The 24,486-nt window shown below is 42.3% G+C and overlaps 1 protein-coding gene across 3 annotated transcripts in view; it reads left to right on the top strand.

Moving 5' to 3' along the window:
• Positions 1 to 24,486, top strand: part of LOC138181091 (leucine-rich repeats and immunoglobulin-like domains protein 1) — a 282,141-nt gene that overhangs the window by 57,176 nt on the left and 200,479 nt on the right. For all 3 annotated transcript variants that reach the window (XM_069115645.1, XM_069115644.1, XM_069115646.1), the window contains exon 2: positions 12,086 to 12,151. In XM_069115645.1, coding sequence (XP_068971746.1) covers positions 12,086 to 12,151 — 66 coding nt within the window. The remainder of the gene's footprint in view (positions 1 to 12,085; positions 12,152 to 24,486) is intronic.

The following is a 24,486-nucleotide window of genomic DNA, read 5'->3' as shown; positions in this document are numbered from 1 at the left end:
GAGTAGGAAAAAGGCCATGCATTTATTATACAGTAACCAAAGTTGATCGATAAAATCGGGAAACTGGGTGCGCATATTGGACGGGGAGAAAGATCGTGACGATTAAACATTCAACGATTCATCGCTACTTTCGCTGTCTCGTATCTACAGCTTTAAGGTGGTACTCATTGGAATTCCGATTTTGCAAAGAGGTTTTTATTAAATCTTATATTTATATTAATATTTATATTTTAGATACGTATATTCCGGAATCCGGTTGATCACGAAAATTACAATAACTTTGGAAGATCATAAATGATATATCGCTCTCGACCATTGGTTTCTCATTAATTTACGCATCTTATTTCCCTACAAAATGTCTAAACGCTTTCGGACAGTAACGTAGGTACTATACACAGAGGCAACGTAAAATAACATTTCCTAAAATTTTCCACACAGCTATCGCGACACATTGTCAGCTAACGAACGACAAACAAGTTAATCGTAGAAACTTGCAGGGCTTCCTAGGATTTCCATAAAATTACCGATCGCGAATGCGTTAAGGTATACACGAAATACGGTAAATACGTGGGCACAGAATCTGTTATAAGTAATGGTATGCTACGTGTCTTGGACGTGGCGCAACCCGGGGTCGCGAAACAAGCAGTATCGGGCATCCTGTTACGCGCTTGATGCACTTTGAAAACAACCTCTCGGTATCTCTGGTGGCGGCTTTTGCAAGTTAGTCTTCGATTATGTTCCCAGAGGAGCAATCCACGGAATAGCTCTTGGCCGAGATCTTGCAAGTAGCTTGAACGACGGTTACCGGGCTCGTTTGCTCGCATTTAAATCGAGCAAAACAGCGCCTCGCTAAAGTTTCCGGCTACTGCGTGTGTTCGCTAACAGACCAACGTTACGAACAGTGCATTCATCCGCTTAAATTGCATTAACACTTCGCAGACCCTTGAAAACCGGCAGCCGTGATTTCGGGCTGCATAGTCACCGCAGTTAAATTTTCTCGTTTGCGTTACTTAATCCGTTTTACGATTTATTTTAAGATTCCCCCTCAGAAATGAATTTGCCATAACGCGAGACGAGTATCTTCGGGATGGTTGAAATTTTCATCGACATAAGCTATTTCCATGGTCGCTATAATAGCCACAGGCGTTGCACTCTGGTGTAAATAAATTTAGAAACAGAAGAAAAACCACGAAAAGAATACCGTGAAATTCGAAACGCACTTTCAGTAAACCGCCCTCTCAATTTTATCCATGCAAGTATATCCGAGGATCGCTTCCCGTGGTTCGTGCGCAAATTACGCGCGTTTCTGCTTAAATCGACACTTATCCTTGGAGGGTTCGTCGGTCTAAAGTCTGGAGGGTTCCTGGCTCGAGGACGAACGAACGTCGTGCGCCGTAGCCAGCGAATATCGTAAGAGAGTAACGAATAAGCGGATCGCGACGACGAATACGTTATCAACCTTAATTATCGATCGATACTTGCTTGCTCGATACGAAGTTTAACACCGGCGTGTTAGCAATTTTTTTCAACCGACACTGGCTTCCTAACGGAACGCCACTTAAACAGTTTCTGTTTTGCTGCTTGTAAGCGCATTAGCAGACGTTCATCGAGCCACTTCCTTCGGATTACCTTGATCCCCTTAGGGAGCTTTTAATTTTTATGTATACCGATGAAGCGCAGGTATTCTCCGTTATCTTTTTCCAACGATCGATTCCTGTCCAACGTTGCATTTTTCATTTGTTGCGATAACAATCTGTCTGTTACAATAATAACGTTACGAGGTCCGAGCAGGCATTACTCCGTCATGCAACTATTATACAGAGTAATATTTTCGTTGACAATGTGTAACCTCGTTCCACGAATCATTAGATCATTCTTACAACCTGTTTCGCGAGTAACACGTGCAGATATTTCGGCTCCGATTGGCGTGATTGGTACGTATAGCGCGTATGAATGGTAAAACTTTCAATTTTTGTATCGACCATGCCAATAAACTGAGCACTACGAAGGAAGTTTTTTTTTATCGTTGCGACAGTTCCGCAATCTTTGTTTACAGACTTTTTGACCACGGCAATTCGAAAAATCCATATTTTTTAAATACTTTCGCTTTAAATTACCGCAGCCTGAAGCGAAATTGGCCAAAAAATATAAAAGCTGATTTATAATATCGAAAAGATACTCTCGAGTGTAACGTGGAAAATGTCAACGAAATTGGTAAAAAAATATAAAAGCTGATTTATAATATCGAAAAGATACTCTCGAATGTAACGTGGAAAATGTCAACGAAATTGGTAAAAAAATATAAAAGCTGATTTATAATATCGAAAAGATACTCTCGAGTGTAACGTGGAAAATGTCATAGTCAACTGTAGCAATTATTTTCTTAAATGGCAGTTTCAATTCAGGATTATTCTCTACATTTCGAATAATAGTAATTAATTATATATCGATTGAAAGATCTATATTTTAACGTCCTCTGTTATAACGCGTGATTGCGAACAATCATTGATTTCGACGGCAGATCTTCGACAACGAGCATCTGACGTGTGGGAACCCGTGTTCAATCACAAACGTCAGTTGTGTTTGATCGCCGCCTATACGCGTTTACCAAACTCGGTTGTAGCGATTTAGCAACATCGATACAAAGGTCAAGCGTTGGTATTAAAAAGAAACGACTTTTACAAAGATTTTGTTCAAAAACACTTGAAAATTAGAAAAGGTAAAGAGCGCGAAAATTTCCCATTAGAATTTATAGATCGATAAAAAATACGAAAGCAATGATTTCTAGAATATATAGAACCAATATCAATGGTTGGCGAATAGAAAGATCGTTTCTAACGCTTGAAATGAAATTTTTATTTTCCCGTAGAGATAGCAGTAGCTCCATAAAGCGATCGTCTCGGTGAATCAAGTCACCATTGGCTCGATATTTTTCCGCGGTAATTCGAGAAAGAATCATCGAAGGTACGTTTCCTTTGTACGATCGTGAAACGTGTTACGCGAAACTCGAGAATGCCACCCTTTTCTCTGTTCCTTTGGTTCTTACGTCACCGATGGAGAATGGAGACTCGCGTAGATCCATGCAAAAGCGTCGGACGTCTCGGTTGTTCATAGGGGTTCTCGCGTATTCACGGCGTCTGTCATCGGTACTCAGAGATTCAAATAGAAAGAGGGACGAGTTGGCGGAAAGTTTTATTTACTTTAAAAACGCGGCGCCAGGGATCCTTGAGCCAATGCGAAGGGAAAATAAAGTTCTGGCGGGATAGTGAGGCGTCCTAAGAAAAAGAAAAGGGGGAAGAAGTAGAATAGCGATAGCGGTGGTACAGGCAGAAGAAGTGAAAGAAGTGGAAGGAGTAGTCGACGGTTAGCGTTCTTCGTCGGCGAGAAGAGAAATGACAAAAAATCGGGACGAGTTGAAAAAGTCAATTATCGTGGCAATCCGAGTTACTGCTTCGTTTGTTAGGAGCTTGCCAGCTTAGTTCGACCCGACTCGCGCTAGACACAGAGACTACAAAAGCGGCGTAGCGTGCTGATTGCACCAAACGCGAAATCATTTCGCTAGAAGTAAATGGGTTATCCAGAAAAAAACGAACCGCGCCGTGCGCGCTCTTTGGCCGGATCCGACCGCAGGCCATAGCGAATTTTCACAAAAATTAAACGTCGCATTTCGACCTTGCTTGTAATTTGCACTCTGCAGTCTGAACCTCGACGTGGAACGAAAGAAGAATTCGTGTTTCCTCTCGGCGATAACACTTATCAATTTTTCCCATATCGTAAACTTTAACCAAATTCTCCGACATTTCCGTAAAAAGTGTAACAATTTCGCTAACAATGTACGAACTCGTAACTGCCAATGTAATTCCAGTATATACCACTATTATCCCGTTGTGTCAATGTTGTCTCTAGTATCCCCTGGTGTCAACTGCGTCGTATGTCAAAGAGGCGTTGACTCGTTGCAGTTTCGGGGAATTTCCACCCGTTGTTGGACCAGCATTCCCCAACAAGATTCGATCGATACAATTTCATTAGGAAATCGATAGAAAATTATAGAGATTTTCCAACGAATGTTTATCATACGTTCTGTATAACTTTTATACGTTTCGATAAAATTTTTAGTACGCCGCGCGCGATTGCTCATAATCGAGACGAGGCGGGAATTTTATTAAAATGCGGTAGAACGTATCGAAACCCGGTGAAATCTGGCGGCTGCAAAAATGCATCGAATCTCGCGATAAACCATTTTCCAATTTTCTACTCGATTCTACCGACAAGCTTTTCTCTCCCGCGCTAAACGAAAATTCTTTTCCCTAAGTTGGAGTCCACGATATCGGAGGGCTGCACTCGCGATAACACCAGGGACGTAATGTACCAGATGCCGCCCCCTTCGACATCGCTTTCGATTTTCCGCACACCACCAGTGGACAGATGGCTCGCGACTCGTATCTATCGTCACTCGACAATACCGCATCATTTTTCTCCGCTTTCTTTTCTCCCTTCTCTCTCTCCGTCGCACTTTCTTCTATAACTCTTCCTCAGAACTTGCGTTATACGTATACCATATACATTATGCAACCGCCATATAGAAAGCCATATTTTATCAGTACGTGCGTACACTTACCTTCGAACAAGGTGATTACATACATATGTAGATTCGCGGTCCTAATAATGGAAATTACGGAGCCGTTTACGTACGTTACGTAACATAGCGATCTGCTTGTAGGTTCCCTATAGGCCGATGCTGTCCGAGCGAGTTTCTTCTCGACTACTTACTTACGCTGCTCGTTGGCGAGGATTCTATAGAAACGAGCGGAAAATGAAATTTTCCGGGTGACGCACTTTTCTTTGCAGACACGTTCGTCGCTATCGAATATAATACTCTAGTATCTGTTTTACGTCTATTTTGAGTTACAAAATAAGCGGAATAATTTTTTCATATTATTATTCCATCCTCTACGTTATTTCAACAGCTTAAACTTTAGAAGCTTCTGAGTGCATTTTGTTTGCGTCGATCTTTCATCGAACGCTATACCCTTCCACGTCCATTCACGTCCATCCACGTCCCTAAAATCCATTTACATCTGTATATACATATACAAATATATATATATACGAAGACGCATTAACATAGTAACCCATTTATACGAACGCTATGTTATATAAGCATATATGATATAATATACATATATCTATATGAGCACACATACATAAATGCATGTGTAAGACGGTGGCCTGCGCATATAAGCATCAATATGTCCAATATTCGAGCCTACGTAAGTAAATACATAGCTATGCACAAACAGGCAACGGTATTACGTGCACCCACCGGCCGATATAGGTCGGTTATAGGTGGAGGGTAATATTCGAGGATGCCGAAAGCACGTTCGAGCGATCGATCTCTCGGTCTGGCCCACCCTCTTAGCGAGTCTTACACCAACACGAGCTCCTTCAGTTCGCGGTGCCGGTTGCATTCGGGGCTCGAGACTTGAACGTCGCAAGGAGAGAAGCGCGACCTGCCTCTGCAAGAGGATAAGGGCAGATGAAATGGAAAGAGAGAGAAGCTGAGAGAGAAAAGCTAAGGCGAAGGGTGGCAAGAAACGGGGTAGAAAGGGGACGGAGAAGTAGAACGAGAGGGAGACGAAGGAAAGGAGAGAAGGGAGACTCTCAGTAGGTATCTCAACTTACGATTGCCCCGGGGGCGTGCACAGAAGTGCAAAGCAATCGTCTCCCAGCTCGACCCCACGGCTATAGGTTCTGGAAATGGTAACGTATCGAAATACATGCGGCAGAAACGCTCGGGTCCCGCGTTACCCTCTACTTTCCCGAAGCTCGCGTTACATCGGGCTGAAATCTACGGCCCATAGAATTCCCGCGAAACTAGAATTCGCCTCGTCTTTCCCTCGATCCTGCCTCTTGTCCCTCCATCCTCGCCCGTTCTCTTCGACAATGCTACGATGGCCCGTGTGCTTTCGCCCTCGATGCTTCCTCTTTGCCCGGCGCGATCAACGCTCCACGCAATTATACGGCGAAAGAAATTATAATTGCGCCCGTTGCTCTCTCGCGATACACTATCCGCCTGCGCAAGGTTTAACCGCTTGTTTTCTTGGCTGAATTTATGGGAAAGTGCAAAACAGTTGTTCTCGGTGGATTTATGGCTGTAGATTTGTTGCGGGGAAAGTCTGCCGATGATATATCGAACATCGGAAAGGCTACTGTCATAAATAAAAAAAAAAAAGGGCGGAAAAGAGTACGTAGTTTGTTATGGCAGTAGAAAGGTGCGTTCTTTTTGTAACGTGCGATCGGCGATAAGGCGTATAGCGTATGTTGATCTTAATAGTCGCGATTATTTTATGCAACGTATCGTGAATTATAGTAATCCGTGCTGTTACACGCTAAGTCTGCTTTCCGCGATTAGTTGGACGAACATGTACTTATACTTACCACGGGACTATAACATGCTTTATATAGCATCTGGATGGTACGATTTTTATCGCTGTTGGGTTGTGTTTCCTTTAGCGTTTGCTGGCTACGCGTGCAAGAACAAAACGGAAACAGATAGTTGATCGAAAATTTTCCCGCTTGGTCATTAGCCCAGTTTTAAGGGTATCTTGGCTGAGAAGCGTCAAAGGAGAGTTGGTTAACAACTACACGGATAACGAGATATTGGCAAAAAAATTTATGACCCGACATAAATCCATAAACCCATTTACTCAGAAGCCATAAATGGAAAATAACGTTTTCCAACCATGCATGACTTCTTAACCATGTATTTTAAGAGTCGAGGATCTGTTAAACATTCGGAGAAGATCATCGTCGAAACTGTTTGTGGTTTAATGATTGTCTATGCGAATTATCGACTTCGATTTCAAGAGAAAACTTGTCTGAAAATAATAGACCGTATTGATGATGGAACGTACGTACAGTTTCACGTGTTAGAACTTAATTTCCATGGAAAGTTAAAGGTGCGCGTAATATGTAGTCACGATGCATCCCCTTAAAATTAAAGACATCTTCAAAAGAATGTAAATTATTCCACGTAAGAGGTGCAAATTCTTACAAACTGAAAAGATTGACAAGCGAGTTGCAACACGCGAGCGATATTCACAGTTCAAAGTGTTCGTCACGGTACATAGTAGTTTCAAAGCCTGTTAGTCAAACAGTATGGGTCGAATTCTGTGGAGAACAGGAAGTTCCATTGAATTTAATCTTATTACGATTACTCGAGTTTGCTCGGCACAGACACACATTGGCAAACAAAATAATCGTCCGTCGACGCTATAGGTTTTCGTTGAAACGTATCGAACTACAGAGCGAAGAGTAGTAGCGAAGAGGGTGGATCGAAGTGGCATTATCCTTAGCTTCGGACTCGTGTTACAGCGTCTACGACTGGCGGAATTTCCGAGGAGGGCCGCTGTTACGTTCTTTCGGTCTTCGTTGTTCGCGAGGTACATATTTCGTTGTACCGGTGAGAAGCGATAGTAGAAGGCATGAAATTTACAGCAGTAAACTGGGTTAAGTTCAGTTAAACTAAGTTCAGAGGGAAATGTTGACTAAAAGTTAAATCGCCGCATCGTAACACGTTGTGAACTACGATATTATCGATGGATTTCCCAACAAGGAACACCGTTACTTTGCTGGGATTTCTCTGACCATAATTCTGCTTCTTTTACTTAACTCGTGGAGACTTTTAATTTAATTTGAAATTGTTATTATGTTGTTATTATCAAGGGTTATTAATTTAACACTTACCACGTAAATGCATTTATGGCATCTTCGAAATACAGATAATAACAGTTTTTCGCAGATATTTTAGTATTATCCGACTTTATGTTAAATATTTTATATCGAAATGCGACAAGTTATTAAAATAAACGCTGTTACAATGATCTTTTAAGAAACGATCGTCACGCGAGTGAAAACCGAAGACACTCGCGTTACTATGTAATCCTGCAAACGATAACAGATTATCTTAGAAACCTTAGATGCAGCGACACGTAGAAGAGAAAGAGATTCTCGTTACATTCTGCCCTCTTGCTCAAATTACAACGAGAAAACATACGACTTACGGAATCTCTTGAACTTGAATGTTTTCATTCTCGGCCTTTCATTATCTTCGCGTTCTTTCGGTGTGTTATTTATCGTTCGCAGCTACGCTATGCCATTTCGCAGATATTCCATAAACAAATCAGTTTGTAACTCATCCGTTTATAATATTTTATGATAATTATATAGAAGAGGGTACACCTCATCGATTTCGATGATCTTGAAATATGCAGTCGAGGTGCACGTTCTGCACAACTTTTTCCCATACAGGTTACCGTGTCTCGGCCTGGCTTCTCGAGGTATTCGTGGAAAGCTTCGATGCAATTTATGTCACGATTACAGTCGATTTCGAAGTAGGCGGAACAAACTTAACTCGTTGATAAGAGAAATAACCATTTTTAATATCGTTTACATAAAAAAGAGAAACGAATGGGTCATGAGTGGGGCTGAAGTAGTATCCGGCCAACAATAAAGTTCGCTGGCACGAAATGATTTTCAATGCATCTATCGATGTACGAAACGTTGCAACTGTGTCTTATCTGTTTGTTCGTCGCGTACATACTAATAATTCAAATCAGCAGATACGTGTGTACATGTGCCCCGCTCGTAACCTAACGATAACCGCGCACGGTTTCAATTTTTGGGCTCTCGCGACGGACTTTCAATTATAAATTCTGCCTACATTTCGCGTGAAACTCACGGTCAATTATATCAAAAGCAGCTACCATTGATAGTATTATTGGAAACGTCGATTCGAACGTCTATATTATATAATTTAACAAACGATTGATATGTACGTAGATATATGTTCGAAGATATTTCGTGGTACTAAATTTTTACTAAACTTAACACATATAGATCGTTATAATTAAAGTGATAACAATTAATGTAAGTTAAATATAATAATAATATAACATAAGCAATAATATTAATAAGCGATAATTAGAATAAATACGTACGTATGATTTATGTTTCCGTCCGAATAAAAGTTAGAATTAATTTTATCAAAAGTAGTTGTTTTCATTTAACGATACGCGTTTTTCTCTGGAATCTGCCATTTTCACAGATTTTCGTAGTTCTCGAGTTAATGTACTTTAATAGCAATTAACGTCTACGTATATACGTTACGAAAACCAATTTACATGTAATTTGTAATTTTCGATGAGACATCGATGATAAATTGTTTGAAGTTGTCGCGTGCCTATTTGATATTTTATATTTTATACGTCATAAATTAATGGATAAGATAATGAGAAAATTAAATGGAAACGCGAAGAATCGATAAATGATTAAAAGCTGACCGAAAATGGTAGCCGAGATTCCGATTTAACGTCGAGAATATATTATTCCGGTGAATCACGCGGTGCGTTTCCACGACGGCGAGCACATCGGAAACGAGAGAATTCAGCGGTGAAAACTCTCGCAGACCACACGAGCAATGCATTTTTTGAGAGAAGCATCCACCTCTCCTTGCCACTGCTCAATTTTTCAAAGCGATTCGCTGGCAACGAGTAGATACTAATAGTCGAAGAGGTTCGGTAAATTCAGCGCGAATAGAAATCGATCGGATGCCAGTCAGCGACGCTAGCTGCAACAAAAATCCTTAGATCGAGGTCGCCGCCACGTTGATCCTCCTCTATATACCAAATGCTTCGAATGGAATTCCGGAACATTCTTGACGTCCGTGACAGAGCTATCGAATTAACGGTGTGTACAATCCACGGTGAGACGGTGGTTCCCGTTCTATTAGCCGTAGTTGTCGGTTTTACTGCGCCAGTTCGCCCTTACATAGCTGCGGCGTACGGTGTCAGTTTTGCAGCTTTCTTCGGCAACTATTCCGAACACTCCGACCGAGAACCAGCTCCGTCGATTAGATCGGTCCTGCTTCCCTTCCTCGCTCCTTTCATTCTCCTTCTCCTGCATCTCACAACTCCACTGTACTTTCTTCATCGAATTCCAGCGTAGACACGGAATCTCGGTGCACAATGAGCAATGACTTCGACGGGGATTTGTGATTCTGTAGCGTCTTGCGATTCTGCTTGATGGGATAGCAGAGGCAATACGCGCGCAACAATACCAACACGTAGTGACAACGTAGTATCGTTGGAATTGTGTTCGTACGAATGTGTACCGAAGCTAGGCGGTATAATACGATAACAAAAGGTAATATCTCAATAAGATGGAAGAGTACATAAATGGTAAACGCGAGCAAAAGGCTCTATCAACACAATGCGTTAAATATCGGATCGTAACGCGCACTGGATCGTTCGTTGCATTCAGCGGAAGCTTTTAATTGTGTGTATATATATATTTCTAATGACGGATAGGATAAAGTTGCGGTTGTTTTTAATTAATTTCGTTCAATGCACATCGCAAACCGAGCAACTTTTCATTCTTATTCAGTTCGTATTCGATAGGTTTCCTTTGCTTCGCGAGATTCGCTAAGAAGAAACAAGCTTATCGATCACCTCACCGACGAACGCTCTTAATTCTTTCTTTTTCCACCGAGGAAAAAAAATTTCCCTTCGATTCGGCCATTGAAACGCGATCTTCGTTCGTTACAGATGTTCCAACGAGTTCGAGCAACTTTTCACCCCTCTGCCCGTTAGCTTCGCAGTTTCAAACAATAAACAAACGAGGCTAGGAACCGAAGTTTTAGACGCTGTTGCATTTTTTCCTTTCTCCTCCTCAGCTCCTTCTCATTTTTCCCCTCTGCAGTTTCGCGAGTTTCCAGCAAATTATTCTCGACTCCGCGGTGGAGGATGACTTCCGGCGATTACAGGAACCGTGGAAATCCGAGCGGCACGAGTAGAAACGGTTTCTTTGCACGGAAATTCGACGATGCAAAGGGGTACTGGGCGAGCAAGAAGCGACAATAACGTCGGAGAGATAGCATGTAATAAGAATAATTGTCAGCGATGTTTTATGCATCGCGGTGATTTCGCATTCAGCTTGCTAAAGTAGTCGCGTTTGCTAAACTTTCTTGCAGCGACAATCTTAAATCGTTAACGATGCAATTTTTCCATCTCACCTGGCCTCTCGTTCTCGATGAACTTTTTGCGACGGTTCGCGTTGTGCAAATTTCTTTTTACGCGCAAAATGATTCTACGCCATTTCGTGCTTCGCCAATACACCGACTCGCGTTGCCTTTCCTCGAACTGGGGCGCAAAACGAACATTTCTACGTCTTTGTGTAACGAGCGTTTTCTTACTCTCGGTGGTTTTACGGGAGAATTGCGCTTCGTAAAAGATGAACAATAAGAACTACGCGTATTGCATAAACACCGGTGTTATGTTTTCCAAGAAATAAATACATTTTTCAGCTTGTAGACGCGAATTTATGTGAATTTCGTTTCTTAGCTTGAAATATAAGTATAGGACTTGTATTCAAATTTTTGCCCAATTTTTTTTGAACACTCTGTATCGCAATGAAAATTCTAATCGCACCGCATAAAAAGCGTAATATCGTTTGTAACGCAAAGTCTGTCTGCTATAAAATCTTGCATATATCATATATGTTCGAGCGCGATTAGCGGATCTTTCGTTAACCGAAATCTGAATTTAAATAGCGGACTAATTAATTGTACATGTCCAACTGTACGAACAGCTTCGCGACGGAAAATGTTATACGTGAATAGTAACGACGATCTTATAATCGTTACATTATTGCATTAAACGTCGTGTACATCATTCGAAAACTAGATCGGCAATTTCTGCCTAGAGAAACTAATCGTCGTTGTAGGTTGCTTTTATTTCAGTATCGCTCTTAATTCGTTAGAAGCGATAAAACCGTATCAATTTGTAAGAAACAAGTTCTGCTAAACGTTTAGTGGTATATGCAAAGTAGAATGACACACGGCAATCGATATCCAAGTCTACCGCAAAATTATGCGTTATACGACGTGAAGAATACGAATTTGCTTAGAATTATAACTTCCTGCGGTGCTTACTGGATTCTGTCTCGAGTGGCACCACTCGGCGCCCCGGTTCCTCGAAATCCCCCAGGCTGCAGATCAATCTAACAAGCACCCGTGGTTTTGTTTCAGATGAATCACCAACGCGAGTCATCGAAGCACCGTTCGTCGGCCGATTCGCAACTACGCTCGTCACGGGTGAGTTTCTATTTCGATCTGCGTACTCTCGAGCCTGATTACTATTTAAGGACGCGTGGAACACGTAGAAAAGTTTGGAAAAGTACGCGAAAGAGAACGTGCTGCAACGGCGCAAGAACGACGATAACGACGACGACGTTGATGACGGCGAGGGTTCGAGTTGGTTGACCTCGTGCTTGGCGACCCTCTTGTGGCTCGTGTGTCGGATATCTTGAAAATCTCGTGGGTCAGGGCGTGGTAGCGAGCCGGTCCGCAATCAGGTTAACCTGCCATGTCGCTCGACGAACTTCCCTGCCATTCGCTCATTCACTCGCCAAATGCATTCACCGTCGACGAGACTTTCCCTTGCTTCTCCCCTCGCCCTCTGTCACGTACGCTCGGCCATTCCGATTAGCTGCAAATAATACCCGTAACAATAGCCGCTGCTCGATACAGCTCGTTCCAGCTCGTTCTCGTTGCACTTATGCCCTCTGTCCGTGTCCATAAAGCTGGTCCGCGGTGTGTTCGTGTTCTTAATGCGGATGTACGTGTAGCTACGGCCGGTTTATCGCGTGTGTCCTCACACAGTTGATATATAGGGTCGTGTGCGTGCTTCCCCATGCACATGTGTCTCTATGATCTATGCGCCTCCACTTGGCCGCGTATACGCCTGTGCTCGTGTACGCTTCGTGTTACGCGTCCCGCACAGATTCACGATCATGTGTGAGTAGCGATTCGGTCGGGTGTGCGTAAATCAGCGAGCGTACGCGCGCGCGTTTGCTCGCTCGCTCGCCCGCCCGTCTTCCCTTGCGATATCCATCTCGCGCAAGCGAAACGCCTGTTCACCCGTATGTACGCGTGCTGTGTACTTTTGCGTGTGTCTAGGAGTTGTACGCGTTATATACGTCACTCGGTATACCGTGGGTAGAGTACGCGCACACGCGAATTACGTATATTAGGATGCGCGTGACCTAGGGATATACGCGCGACGCAATGACGCGAAGCGAGCTAACGTGGCTATGTAGGCGATACACGCGTGTTTACCAGCTCTCCGTAGTGTGGTGTGGCGTGGCGTGGCGTCGCGTCGTCGCTATAGTCACGGAGGCTCGGCCTGAGCGAACCAAGTCGCGCGCTAGTCGACGTGTGCGTGATTGCGTGCATGCGTGCATAAGACCCTTTGTGTGCTCGGGATTCGACGAAGCTGCCTTTACACCAGCGCCAAAGAGACACGAGCCAATCAATCCCCATCTGCTTTCGGTTTCGCCTACCCTACGTGCGCTCCTCTACCCTCGTGCTTCTACGTCTCCGGAATTTCGATGATCTTCGCCTGGAAACAGATTTATCTCGCCTGCTTTCCTTTCTCTTCGCCCAACAGTAGCTTTCCAGTTTGTTCCCTCCCTTTTCCATAGATTCCACGGGGATGTTGCTCGCCTAACATTCTGGTCCCCTGTGTGTTTCTATCTCGAGGATGTATCCCGTGCCGAGGCAATTTTATTCCGCTTGCACCCCGAGTACGGTCTCTCACAGTGGCTGCACGTTCGATTACCGTCTATAAGGATCGTGGCAAGGTCCGTTATCGGAGAATGTCCTACCGCGACTTCGTCTCTCTCTCTCTCTCTTTCTCTCTCTTTCTGCTCGATCAACCGGGTATACGTCTTCGGAGAGCCAACGAAGATGACTCCTTGGGGCTTAGGGTACGCTTCCATCGTAATATCCTCTTCTCCAGTACTGTTTTTAATCTAGTCACCTAGTTTCGAGGGTCCTTATCTCCAGAGAAATCCGTCGTTTGTCATCGTGTCAACGGCCGATAGTCCGTGAAAGCCACCCTCTCGTTCGGTAAAAGTTAAATAGCTTTTTTGCCGTTGGTCTGTATTATCAGACTTATCGTGGCGGAGATTCCGCGTTCAAAGGAACGCGTCGTTAATCTTATGGCAGCCAGATTGGGGTTACGGCCGGATCGAAGGTTAAGGTCGAACTTTCGAATCGTCGGGCGAAGCACGGCGTTAACGGAGAAATCGGCTAATTTCCACGGTATACCGGCTGCCGAGTGTCTCGACCCTTGCCTCGCTTTATCTTATCTACCCTTCGATTGGACGAGACAGGACGTTGTACGGTTGGAAATTTACTACCTGCGTCGTGGGCTGCGAATCTTCCTCAAAGACGGAGATAATGATTTGAATTACAGACGCGATGCCTAGGTGACATCGCAGGTGTCTAATTACGCGCGATAGCTGGTAATTCGCAGGTTACCGCGCGCCATCGATTTCGCCAGATTCGTCGCCTGCGGATTCGACCTGGTCGACCGCGATAGTTACGCGAGAATATGAGACCGGAAACGAGCTGCAACGATGCGAATAACCTCGTCAAATTCGACCGATTTACCTCGTATCTTCTCCCTGAGAACTTGTGCCACTGCGGCCCGCCCGTTTCTTGGTTTCGTCGAGCGCGATTTTTCTTCGGCCGATTCGCGCCGCGTTCGCAGTAACATCAACGAGCTACTTCGAACCAGGTCGATTTCGAAGCAACGTCTGAATCGTGATACGCAATTCGCAAACAGCCTCCGCAAGCAGCAACGCTGTTTCGATGGGAAGACGCGCGAACGTCGCATTCGTCGTCGAAAACGATTTATATCTTGAATCCAGAGCGTTTCTGCTCGAGTAACGGTGAACGCGGGAATAAATTTCGCGAGATGTCTGCCAGCGGTGGAGACTTCATTACGGGCGACAGCGGCTTATTAAAAATGCCCGCTGAACTGGTTCTCTCGTCGAGCGCGATTATGGACGACGGAGCAGAGTGTCGTAATACGAACTGGAAATTGTGGCGCGTTGTTCGTTCCAATCTTTACGGTTTAAAATGATCGATCGCGGTCTTTCTTTTCACAATTTGTGGCTGGCAAAGTGACTTAAACTAAGATGTTTGCACACCAGCAGAGAGTCGATCGATTTTCAAAATTTGTCCTACTCCGTAATAGTTGTTATTAGGTTTATTTTTATGCTTACATAAGTAACGTTGTTTTATTCGTCGTTCAAAGTTATCTTCTAAAAGCGCATAAATAACGTATTATATATTCAGGAAGGAAAGATACGAACGACTCGACCGAAGAAACGTTAAAGTATGAAGGTTGGCATGGCAGGAAATGTCTAAATGTTTCATTTTATGGTTTCGCTTTGATTAAAAATAATAGCTCTCGATTAATCGTTATGAAGTTTGCAAACCAATTTCGTTCGTGTAAATTATTCCGCAGGTGTATGTATATGTACGTGTATAACCTATTTACCGTTCAACAAACACTTAAAAAGATATACAAGCGTTCAACCGTCGAAATACCGCTTAACGACCGACGTACATGAAAAAAGTCGGATGTTTCTGAGAAACAGGCGCAATCTGTTTTACGCTTGAACTTTTCCCGTGGAAACAACAAAAAATGGGACAGAAACGGAATTCACTGAGAGTTCGTTAGAAGTACATATCTATGTAGATACTTCGATATAAATTTACCGTGCATTCGGTTGTGGTGGTAAGGAGGGCGGCGACATCCGCGCGAGAAATATGTAGATGCACGTCTTTCAGGTTTCGTGAAAGATTGAACGAGAAGCTTAAGTCCACGGCCTCTGAAAGGATCAATAGCATTTCGCGCTTGACAACGTGATATTCGACGAACGCCAGATTTTCAGCGGAGTTTTCCTCATGGCCCAGATTTCTTCTATCCATTCTTCGCTCTATTATTCGCGGTATGAACGGCTGAACAGCTTGCCAAACTGTGCGTTGACGCCGTCTCGCGAATACGCGTACATCCAGAGGCAATAAGGTGCACGACCTTATTAAACGCGTCAGGTATCGCGTCACGTCCATCTACTCGCTTTACCCTACGAGATATCCAGTGGATATATGTATCAGTAGCGAGCTATCGTTATCGACATTCGATCACAATAACTACTTGCGAATTTTCCATCAAAAATAGAAGGCTCGTACGGTATAAGCCAGAGGTTATCGCAGAAAAATCAAGCAACCGTCTCCCGATATCGATTCCCATACACCTATAATTCTCTACGTTCGATTTTGCGTCACCGCATACAGCGGAGAACTTTGCGCAATTAATCTTTCATCTTTTTGTTTGCGGCCTAGAGCAATGAATATTAATACACTCGTGGAAACAATGGATTACACGTGAATAAATTACGGTGCTACCAATAGAGAAAGACGATTTATCATTCGCGTTAAAAGATGTACATTTTTCATGACGAGTCGATGGAAGATCGATCGACACGGCGATAATACGAAGGATTTCCTTTTCTTGATGCGAAACTTTTCTCTCGAAACATATTTCCATTTGCCAATAGCTCGCTGCGCCGGACAAATGGTAGACGTTTTCTTATACGTATCAAAATGATTTAGGGGAATTATTCCATATAGAAAGTAATACAGAAAATACAGAATATAACGTATTACTTCTATTTTAAAATATCCTTACGATCGCTGTCACTTTATTCTTCTAAATACAGCAACGAACGTATGGAACAACGACGGTACTGAATTTAGTGTAAATAACGCCACCGGTGCAATAATATCGCGTTTCCGTGGCTTAAAACTAAATATAGCCGGTTGGATAGAGAAATCGATTATACCCACGTTGCCAGTAAATCACATCTATCGACAGAAGAATCTGGTCCCTTTCGATGCGCTGTTCTCTGCCAAAGATAACGTCGTAAGGATGGTTCGTAGGAAGCGTTAATCTTATTAGTCACGTTTTTCCACGAAGAAACCGGTAAAAACCTGTTTTTCGTCGGCATCAGCTTGACACCGTTGATAAACTGAATCAAAGAGTTATTACTATAAGACAAAAAGGAGAAGAAGGTGGGAAGTTTGTGAAACGGATTTCGTTAAATACTTTATTCTACGAGAAAAGATTTTACAGTCGATATAATTCTTAAGGACAAACGTTCAATCTTAAAATACGCGAAGCACAATTGCCGTATGTCTTTGCGTTATGATGGAATGTTATATCGATGCTAAAGTCAACAAAATCTTGGGGAATGATTATATTTCACGATGTACTTGTTACGAGAATTATTACAATGTAATAAATCATAACAGGTTTAATGCAGTAACACGATTAATCAGCATACGTGTTATAATGCGATTATGTATTTAACGCACGTGTTCCACGGTATCTGAAAATTACGGTTTTTTTTTCTCTTTTAGAATTACGCTTCGTACGACTAAAATATTATTAATATAAATTATTTTACTTCAAATTATTGCACAGTGATGGATTATACTAGTTCAACGTGAAGCATTCTATGTATATGATTAAAGGTATCATTACACATTTGTTCGTAATGGTAATAATAATTATTTAGCTTTAAAAACTCAAGTTTTTCGATATTAGATCCTAATTAAATATAATGATTATATATGCGCATCGTTATCGGACAGCTAGCAACATGTACATTCCGTAACGAATTTTCGATCACTCATTATCCGTTGTTAATAATTATTCAACGTGGCTCAAAAGCCGAATAAAAGGACTACCCTTCCACCATATATATATATATTGTTAACTTTTTGTTTATCGTAGAATACATACTTTCTGTTAAAAAATATTTATAGGATTAATCTACCCGACTAGTGTCTTTTCAAAGAGATTAATCAATGCGTGCAAACGTTTGAAGAATGGCATGATTTTGTTTTCGTTGGAATTAAGCTTAAAAGCGACAACATTGTGCTGTATTAACTCACCTAGTTTCCACAACGAGCGTAAATGGTCGATCGACTGAATCGATGATGTCAGGATGTGACAACCAGGTCGAAACGATAACGCTACGTGTTTTCCTCGACGTCACATTTCCTCTATTCGCTGTTACAGGACAACGAAACACGGACCTTGTTCCTTCGGGTTTAAATCGTTTGCGATCACGGTCACGATCGCGTGCGATCGATCTGCCACCACGCGATGGACTTTTCCTCTTTGGTTCTCGTTTCTTCACGGAAGCACACAGCGCGAAGCGAAGAAGCGCGAAAGCTGATTCCGCCACGACGCCGTAAATCACCGCTAGCTGGACATATAAAAGCGATTATCGAAACTTTGTTAATGCAATTTTCTTGCCTTTCGCTCCGTCGCCTGATACACCGTGCGTTAGCCAATAACCGGTCAGATATGTAACGAATTGATAGAGAAACACGCGCATTCGATAGACGTTATTTGCGCGCGAAAATCATTATACCCGGGTTACAGAAATTTGCCATGCCACAAATTGATACCTAGCACCGTCTAAAATTGATACTCAATACCGTATGTTCAACAAGCAATCGATACAAGATAATTTGTTGTACAAGTTTGATTAGAGGTTATCGATCAAAGCTGAATGCGTGTGGGAAAGTCGAAGGCGTTTGTCATTTGTCGTTGATTCCTTCGTTGTGAAAGTATTTTTCGTCCGAGCTTTTTAGAGCATGGACAATTCTGTTAAAAATCATGCGTTCACCGTCAGAATCGATTCTTCGTTATTGATTTTTATTAAAGGTCCTTACGCTGTTCGTTCCAAACGCCAACTTCGTATTCGACAAGTTTTCAAAGGTGATTTTCTCGAAAATAAAGCCTTAAACGAACAAATTTTAGTGTTTGAAATGTACGGGATTTGCGGATTTACAAAATTCCTGTTGCATCGTAACGATAAATGGATTAATGAATAACGCGTAAATGTTTATTACTATGGAAACTTACTATCGTGAACTTTGTTCGTTAGATAATTTACTATTCCTCAGATCTTATTATTATTTCGGTATTTAAATAAGATTGTATTTGGTAGAAGAAGATCCGGCCTTGGTGAACGTACATATCGTTGGTTTTTAACTTTGGAAAGAAGAAGTTGGCGCAAACAAAAGAATTATAGCGATGATACTGTTACGACTTCATTGTTCGGTGGTCAATTTACCCGAAGCGGTAGAAGAAGAAACGAGAGAATAAATGCGATTATTAACAATGAAATATCCGCCTTAATTGAAAGAAACGCTGTAATACACAAGAGAATAGTTAACTGTATTAAACAGCTTCGTATAAATTAATCTTTTTATGAACAAGAGAATTTTATAATGATCGCAAAGCCATTTAATTATGACTGATTTATCGCAAAGAATTGTAACATGTATCTTTCCTTTAAAACGAAAAAATAATTCTTATAATTATTAATCCTCGGAAATGAGAAAAGAAGGAGAAAGATATAAAAATGCAAAGAAAGAAACCAGCGACTAGAATACGAAGAGAACAGTTAAGCGTACGAAAAAAACTTGCTTCGCGATGTCATCTTTTGTTCCAGTCGCATTCCAACAATATGCCTCATGAATAAAAGAATAGTTTTTAAGTATGTGTAGTTGTACTTTGTTAAGTCGTCGAATATTGCTCACAATTATCATAGTGAATCGATAACGATCAAATTTATTTCGATCTTTTAAGTTGTACGATGCCCGTTCATTCAGATTGTTGACTTTGCCAATCGAAGAAAGACGACGTATTATAGTTGAACGATGAACATCCATTTTTATAGCAAACTCTCTTCGCGTTTCACGAGGATCGTTTTCCCTCAGTGCTTTTAAAGCATCCTCATCTACCGAAGTATTAGGTATATCGCACAAATCGTTTCACAGAGAAGAATCAGAGAAGAACGGAATTTTGCAAAGAACGGCTGTATTTTTCTTTCTTAACGGTGTTTCCTTTAAATATTTTGTTTGTATTAACAGTAGCTGCATCACCGTTACTTCGTAATTTGCATACGTACAAAAAAAAAAAATCGCATGAATTTCAGTAAAAGCGAGCATTTCCGATAAATATACCGTAAACCTGTGTTTATGGTACAATGTGGTACGATAATTTACAAAATGTACCGAATTAACTGTTTGCTTCGACTCTCACTCTCTGCCATCTGTTTCGCATTATCAGATCCCAAGAACGATTACTCTCGGCCAAGACTAATTAGTACAATTTGAAATATGTATATTACACGATCTCCGTATCTGTTAAAACGTTCCAGTCACACCCAGCACTCACGCTAATTCGTACACACCTTTAATATTCAGCCGAGTAGGAATTTAATACCGCGTCTTTCTCACGTAAACTCGTCGTTCACGCCAGCTGCACGAATTCGTCTACAGCTTTTCTCTGAAACACTTACTTAACTAATTTCAACAAGAGAATTGCAAAAATAGTAGATTTAACGTCGTATTAATATTGCGTCATCCCGTCTACTCGGAGTAATTTTATATCAAGATTTTTGCTAGTTAAATGTTTCAACTTGCATATTTTTTTTTTTTCTTTTTATAGAAATCTATCGATAATAGTTCTATCGGTATGAAAGTGCGCATAATATCGTGACAAAGTATCTAGCTTCTTTGGTAGTTTCGCATAATTCGGTTTTGCCAAAAAACGCATAATTCGATACGTACGTGCAGATTTTCGTGACCGGTTGTAAATCAAATCGGCTGAAATCGGCCTACAGGAGCACAAGGATTAAGACAAATTTCAAAATACAACGTCACCGCAATTATTCGAACACGGACGGCGATTTTAGCGCGCGTGACATCGATATTTAACGGAAGCTCGGCGCGAACAGTACTCGAGGTTAATCGCGATCGATTCGATTGATTTGTTATTCGCACTCGAGTTTCCACGCTGTGGCCCAGCGATATCTTGGTCGACGCGAAACGCCACGGAAACTCGATTGCATCGACACCGTCAATCACGGTCTGGAGCTCGGATAAAAATGCGATTGTTGAAACTTGGCTAACGTAATTTCAGCGGCGCGATACCTCGCCGCCCGTCATTTGCACTTCAATTACGCGTCAACGAAAGCACCGCTATAAAGGAGATAATAACGGACGGTTATCGCGTAAAGATACTATAGCTACGCTGGGAAAATGCACCGCTCGGTCCGCTGCAACGAGTTTTGCGTAAGTGTGCAAAAAGTGGAAAGATGAGGAGACATGCATTGAACATACATATTCATGTATTTCTTTTGCTAGCTTTGAAACGATAACGAAGCTCGACGCTGAATTAAACATATTGCCCGTTTCGCGGCGACATGTCCAAGTATCGCGCGAAATGTGATTTCCGGGTTGAAAAATTGATTTTAATTTTCGCGTTGTTCTATCTTTATGGCTAGCGAACGTTGTTGAATCAGGACCTGTAAGTAAGAACGTAACTGATGAGAAAGTTGCGTGAGAATGAATGGAAAGATTGTAGGGGAGTTAAACGTAATTAAAATTGCGAATTAAATAATTATTAAGAGAATTATTGCACGAGATCAACTATCCGACCTGATATTACCGTTACTTCGAAATATCATGCAGATTTACTTCGAAAGCTAGAAAATTTCAATTCCTTTGCGTTCCGGCTGTTTCTTCCATCGTACGCGTGATTTTTTTTTTAAATTTCTGCATCATGACGCATTAATACATGGCGGATACCGCGTACAATGTAATTAAATTTTAATGAGGTTTCTGCATCAGGCAGAGTTTCCGTTTTCCGTTTCAGAAATAGGCCACCTAAATAATTTTCCGCGAAATTGATAGGTAGAGAAACGAGTTAACTCCTCCACGCTAATAATTTCCATAAGCTCGTGAAGATAGAATTTGCTCTGGAATAAAGTTGTGTTGCCCGGAAATACGGTGCTACGTTAAAATCCACCTATACCTATACGTATTCACGTGAAAATTACTTGGAAAACAGAGAAAGGCGAAACAAACTTAATCCGTTGACGAACAATTTCTCCTCCTTTGATTAACCAAGAAATGATACATCTCGCCTTGAATCCGACCACCTTATTTCGACTACCCACGACAAGAACCAGCTGAATTTCCAAAGCATCGAACATAAGTAGAAACAAAGAAAAAATGTGGAAGCGAATGGAAAGCGTATCTCGTAAATGTATAATCGTGGAATCAGTTGCGTGGCTGTAATTCACGAGTAGTCGAACATTTTGAACAAATCGAGGCACGATATCGCGACGGGTCTGGTCGTCGAGTCGGGAGTTAAAAAGTCGATTTTGCAACGCGTAGCGATATTTCCCTGTACGCGGCGGAAAAACTGATTGTGTCGACGCTGTCAATCACGAGCGGCGGATATAAAAGCGATTACCGAAACATCACTAATGTGATTTTCCCGACGAGCAGAGCAGCCTTTGCGGTGTATCAGCGCGACATCGGTGACTCTTGCTTGCTTTGCCCGAACGAGGCTGAAATTCATCGTTTTGGAACTAAACGAACGAAAGCAACGATAAAAAAAGAGAGAGAAAGAGAAGAGGAAAGGGTGAAGGGAAGAAGGAACGGGCGAAGCAAAGCCGGTTGTCCCTTTGCAGGAGGCAGAGCATCAACAGAAACGTCATCTCGGTGTAACGTGATTAGCGTATCTCGTTCCGTTTCGCCGATTCAGCAGGTATAGGCACAAAGGTGTACGACCTGTACTGTGTACGATAATCGAAACCTTTGTTCGGGCTATCGTAAGGTTATTTACCTGAATAAACCGTTCGATAAAAGAGTGCGCGGCAGCCAGTGACCACGTGAGACGCGGTTTAATAATTTCACAAGCTCTGTGTACAATTGGAATATCGCCTCGTGTGTAACATCGTGTACATTTTTCACGACGCGCAACCTGATAGACACGACAAGCCCGTTCTACGGATCGTTACACTCACCTCGGATTAAGTATACGTTGCCTGCACGAGAACGATGTGTTCCGAGCTCGTAAATCATTCCCCAAGGGGAAAAACATCATCGAGAGAACATTTGCTAGAGGAAAATGTTAATTTATTTCGAATTTTCTAAGTCGTAAATAGAAAGTTGAAACAGCGAATTACGCGTCTTGGTGGGCTTTTTCACGGATCGTTGAAGCGTTGAAAGTTCGTTGCTGCAGTTTTGCAAGTCGAATCTATACTCGCTGCTCCCTTGCCAGTTATTATTTACAACGAGGCCAAGCGAACCACGAGGAAGGAACGTTCGATGCGATTGAATTTTCCAGCAAAGCGATTCCCGACTTTAGTCGCCGTTCGCAAAACGTATCTTGGTTAAGCGCGCTTTCTTCGTGAATCGACCGACCGCCTTTAACAAGGCGAACAAGGAGCCGCAGGAATTCATCGCTACACGACTATTTTCGCGTTGGTTACGGTTTCCGTTAAACGAAAAGTCAAATTTTGCATGTGGTCCACGTGGCTTAATGAAAATACCGGAGCAACTTGCTAAATTAACGTAATTACCGGTCCTGCCGGCTGGCGTGTATCGTCTCTTACCATTAATTCCAGAGTAATAATTAAATTACGAGACACCGGGTCCGGAAACAGTCTTAATCACACACAATGCGTGCGCTGGTTAGTTAGAAACTCCTTCGCGTAATATTTTAATAGTCGTTCAATTTAGAAAGTTGTTTGTACTTTTAGTTTAAATTTATATTTATTTGAAATTCTAAACGATGTTGCTCGCTTATCTTGTCCGAATAATTGTTTTTCTCCCATAATCCGCATAGTCAGAAAGGAAATTTTCGTCTCGCGTGCTGTGAATCAAACATTTCGACGCATGTATGACTTCGCTCGGAATATTTGATGTTTCGAAAGTTGTTGTTTATCATTACCAGTTTCGTCACGGTAGCTTATCACGGCAACTACGATCGTAACAACGTCCGTGGTTTCAGTACGAAGAGTTCGCGTGGCACGCTCTCGAGCTTATTACTTCATTGGTGTACTACGTGACGCTTTCACGAGCATAATTATAATTAATGCGAACGAAGGCAGAGCTTGGGGCGTCATTTGGAAGAGTGGCCATTATTAAGGGCGCAACGCGGTCACGCCAGTGTCACTGTCGGTGCGTGCTCGTTGGTAATTCTGTGGCGTTGATAACCGGCGCGCCGTGCCATTAGGTGGTAGATTTTATTGTCCACCCGGACTCACCCCGCTCTCGATAATCATCGCGATACCTTAGCCCACACAGCCCTGGCTGAAACGCGCGTACGTGACGGAAATATACGTCAGTAATCAGTGTACGCACCTGTGCGATATACGGGTGCTCTCTCAGTTTATCCTGACCATGCCGAATATCCCCTCGTTTCGTGACACGATCGAACCTTCGACAGAGAAATTGTTTCCTTCGGCCTGATTCATATGCCCGTTAATGGAATACAGAAGTCCTTCGAGCAACTGCTTTTAGAAATCGTGCTTATTAGACCTCCCTGTTTTAATCAAATTAAAGCGCAGCACGAACGTTCTTCCGCCGTTTGGCTATCGCCGTTCTCTGCCAAATCGGAAATCGAACGTTCAAATACTCTAACCGTAAGGATAATTGTAATTTCTTCTTCGCGCATCGAGTGAAAACTGTACCGA

The sequence above is a fragment of the Bombus flavifrons genome, chromosome 6 (assembly GCF_040668555.2).
Source record: "Bombus flavifrons isolate JBK064 chromosome 6, iyBomFlav1_principal, whole genome shotgun sequence".
NCBI classification, from domain to species: domain Eukaryota; kingdom Metazoa; phylum Arthropoda; class Insecta; order Hymenoptera; family Apidae; genus Bombus; species Bombus flavifrons.
The sequence above is the reverse complement of the archived record's forward strand: the minus strand, read 5'-3'. Positions and strand labels throughout refer to the sequence as shown.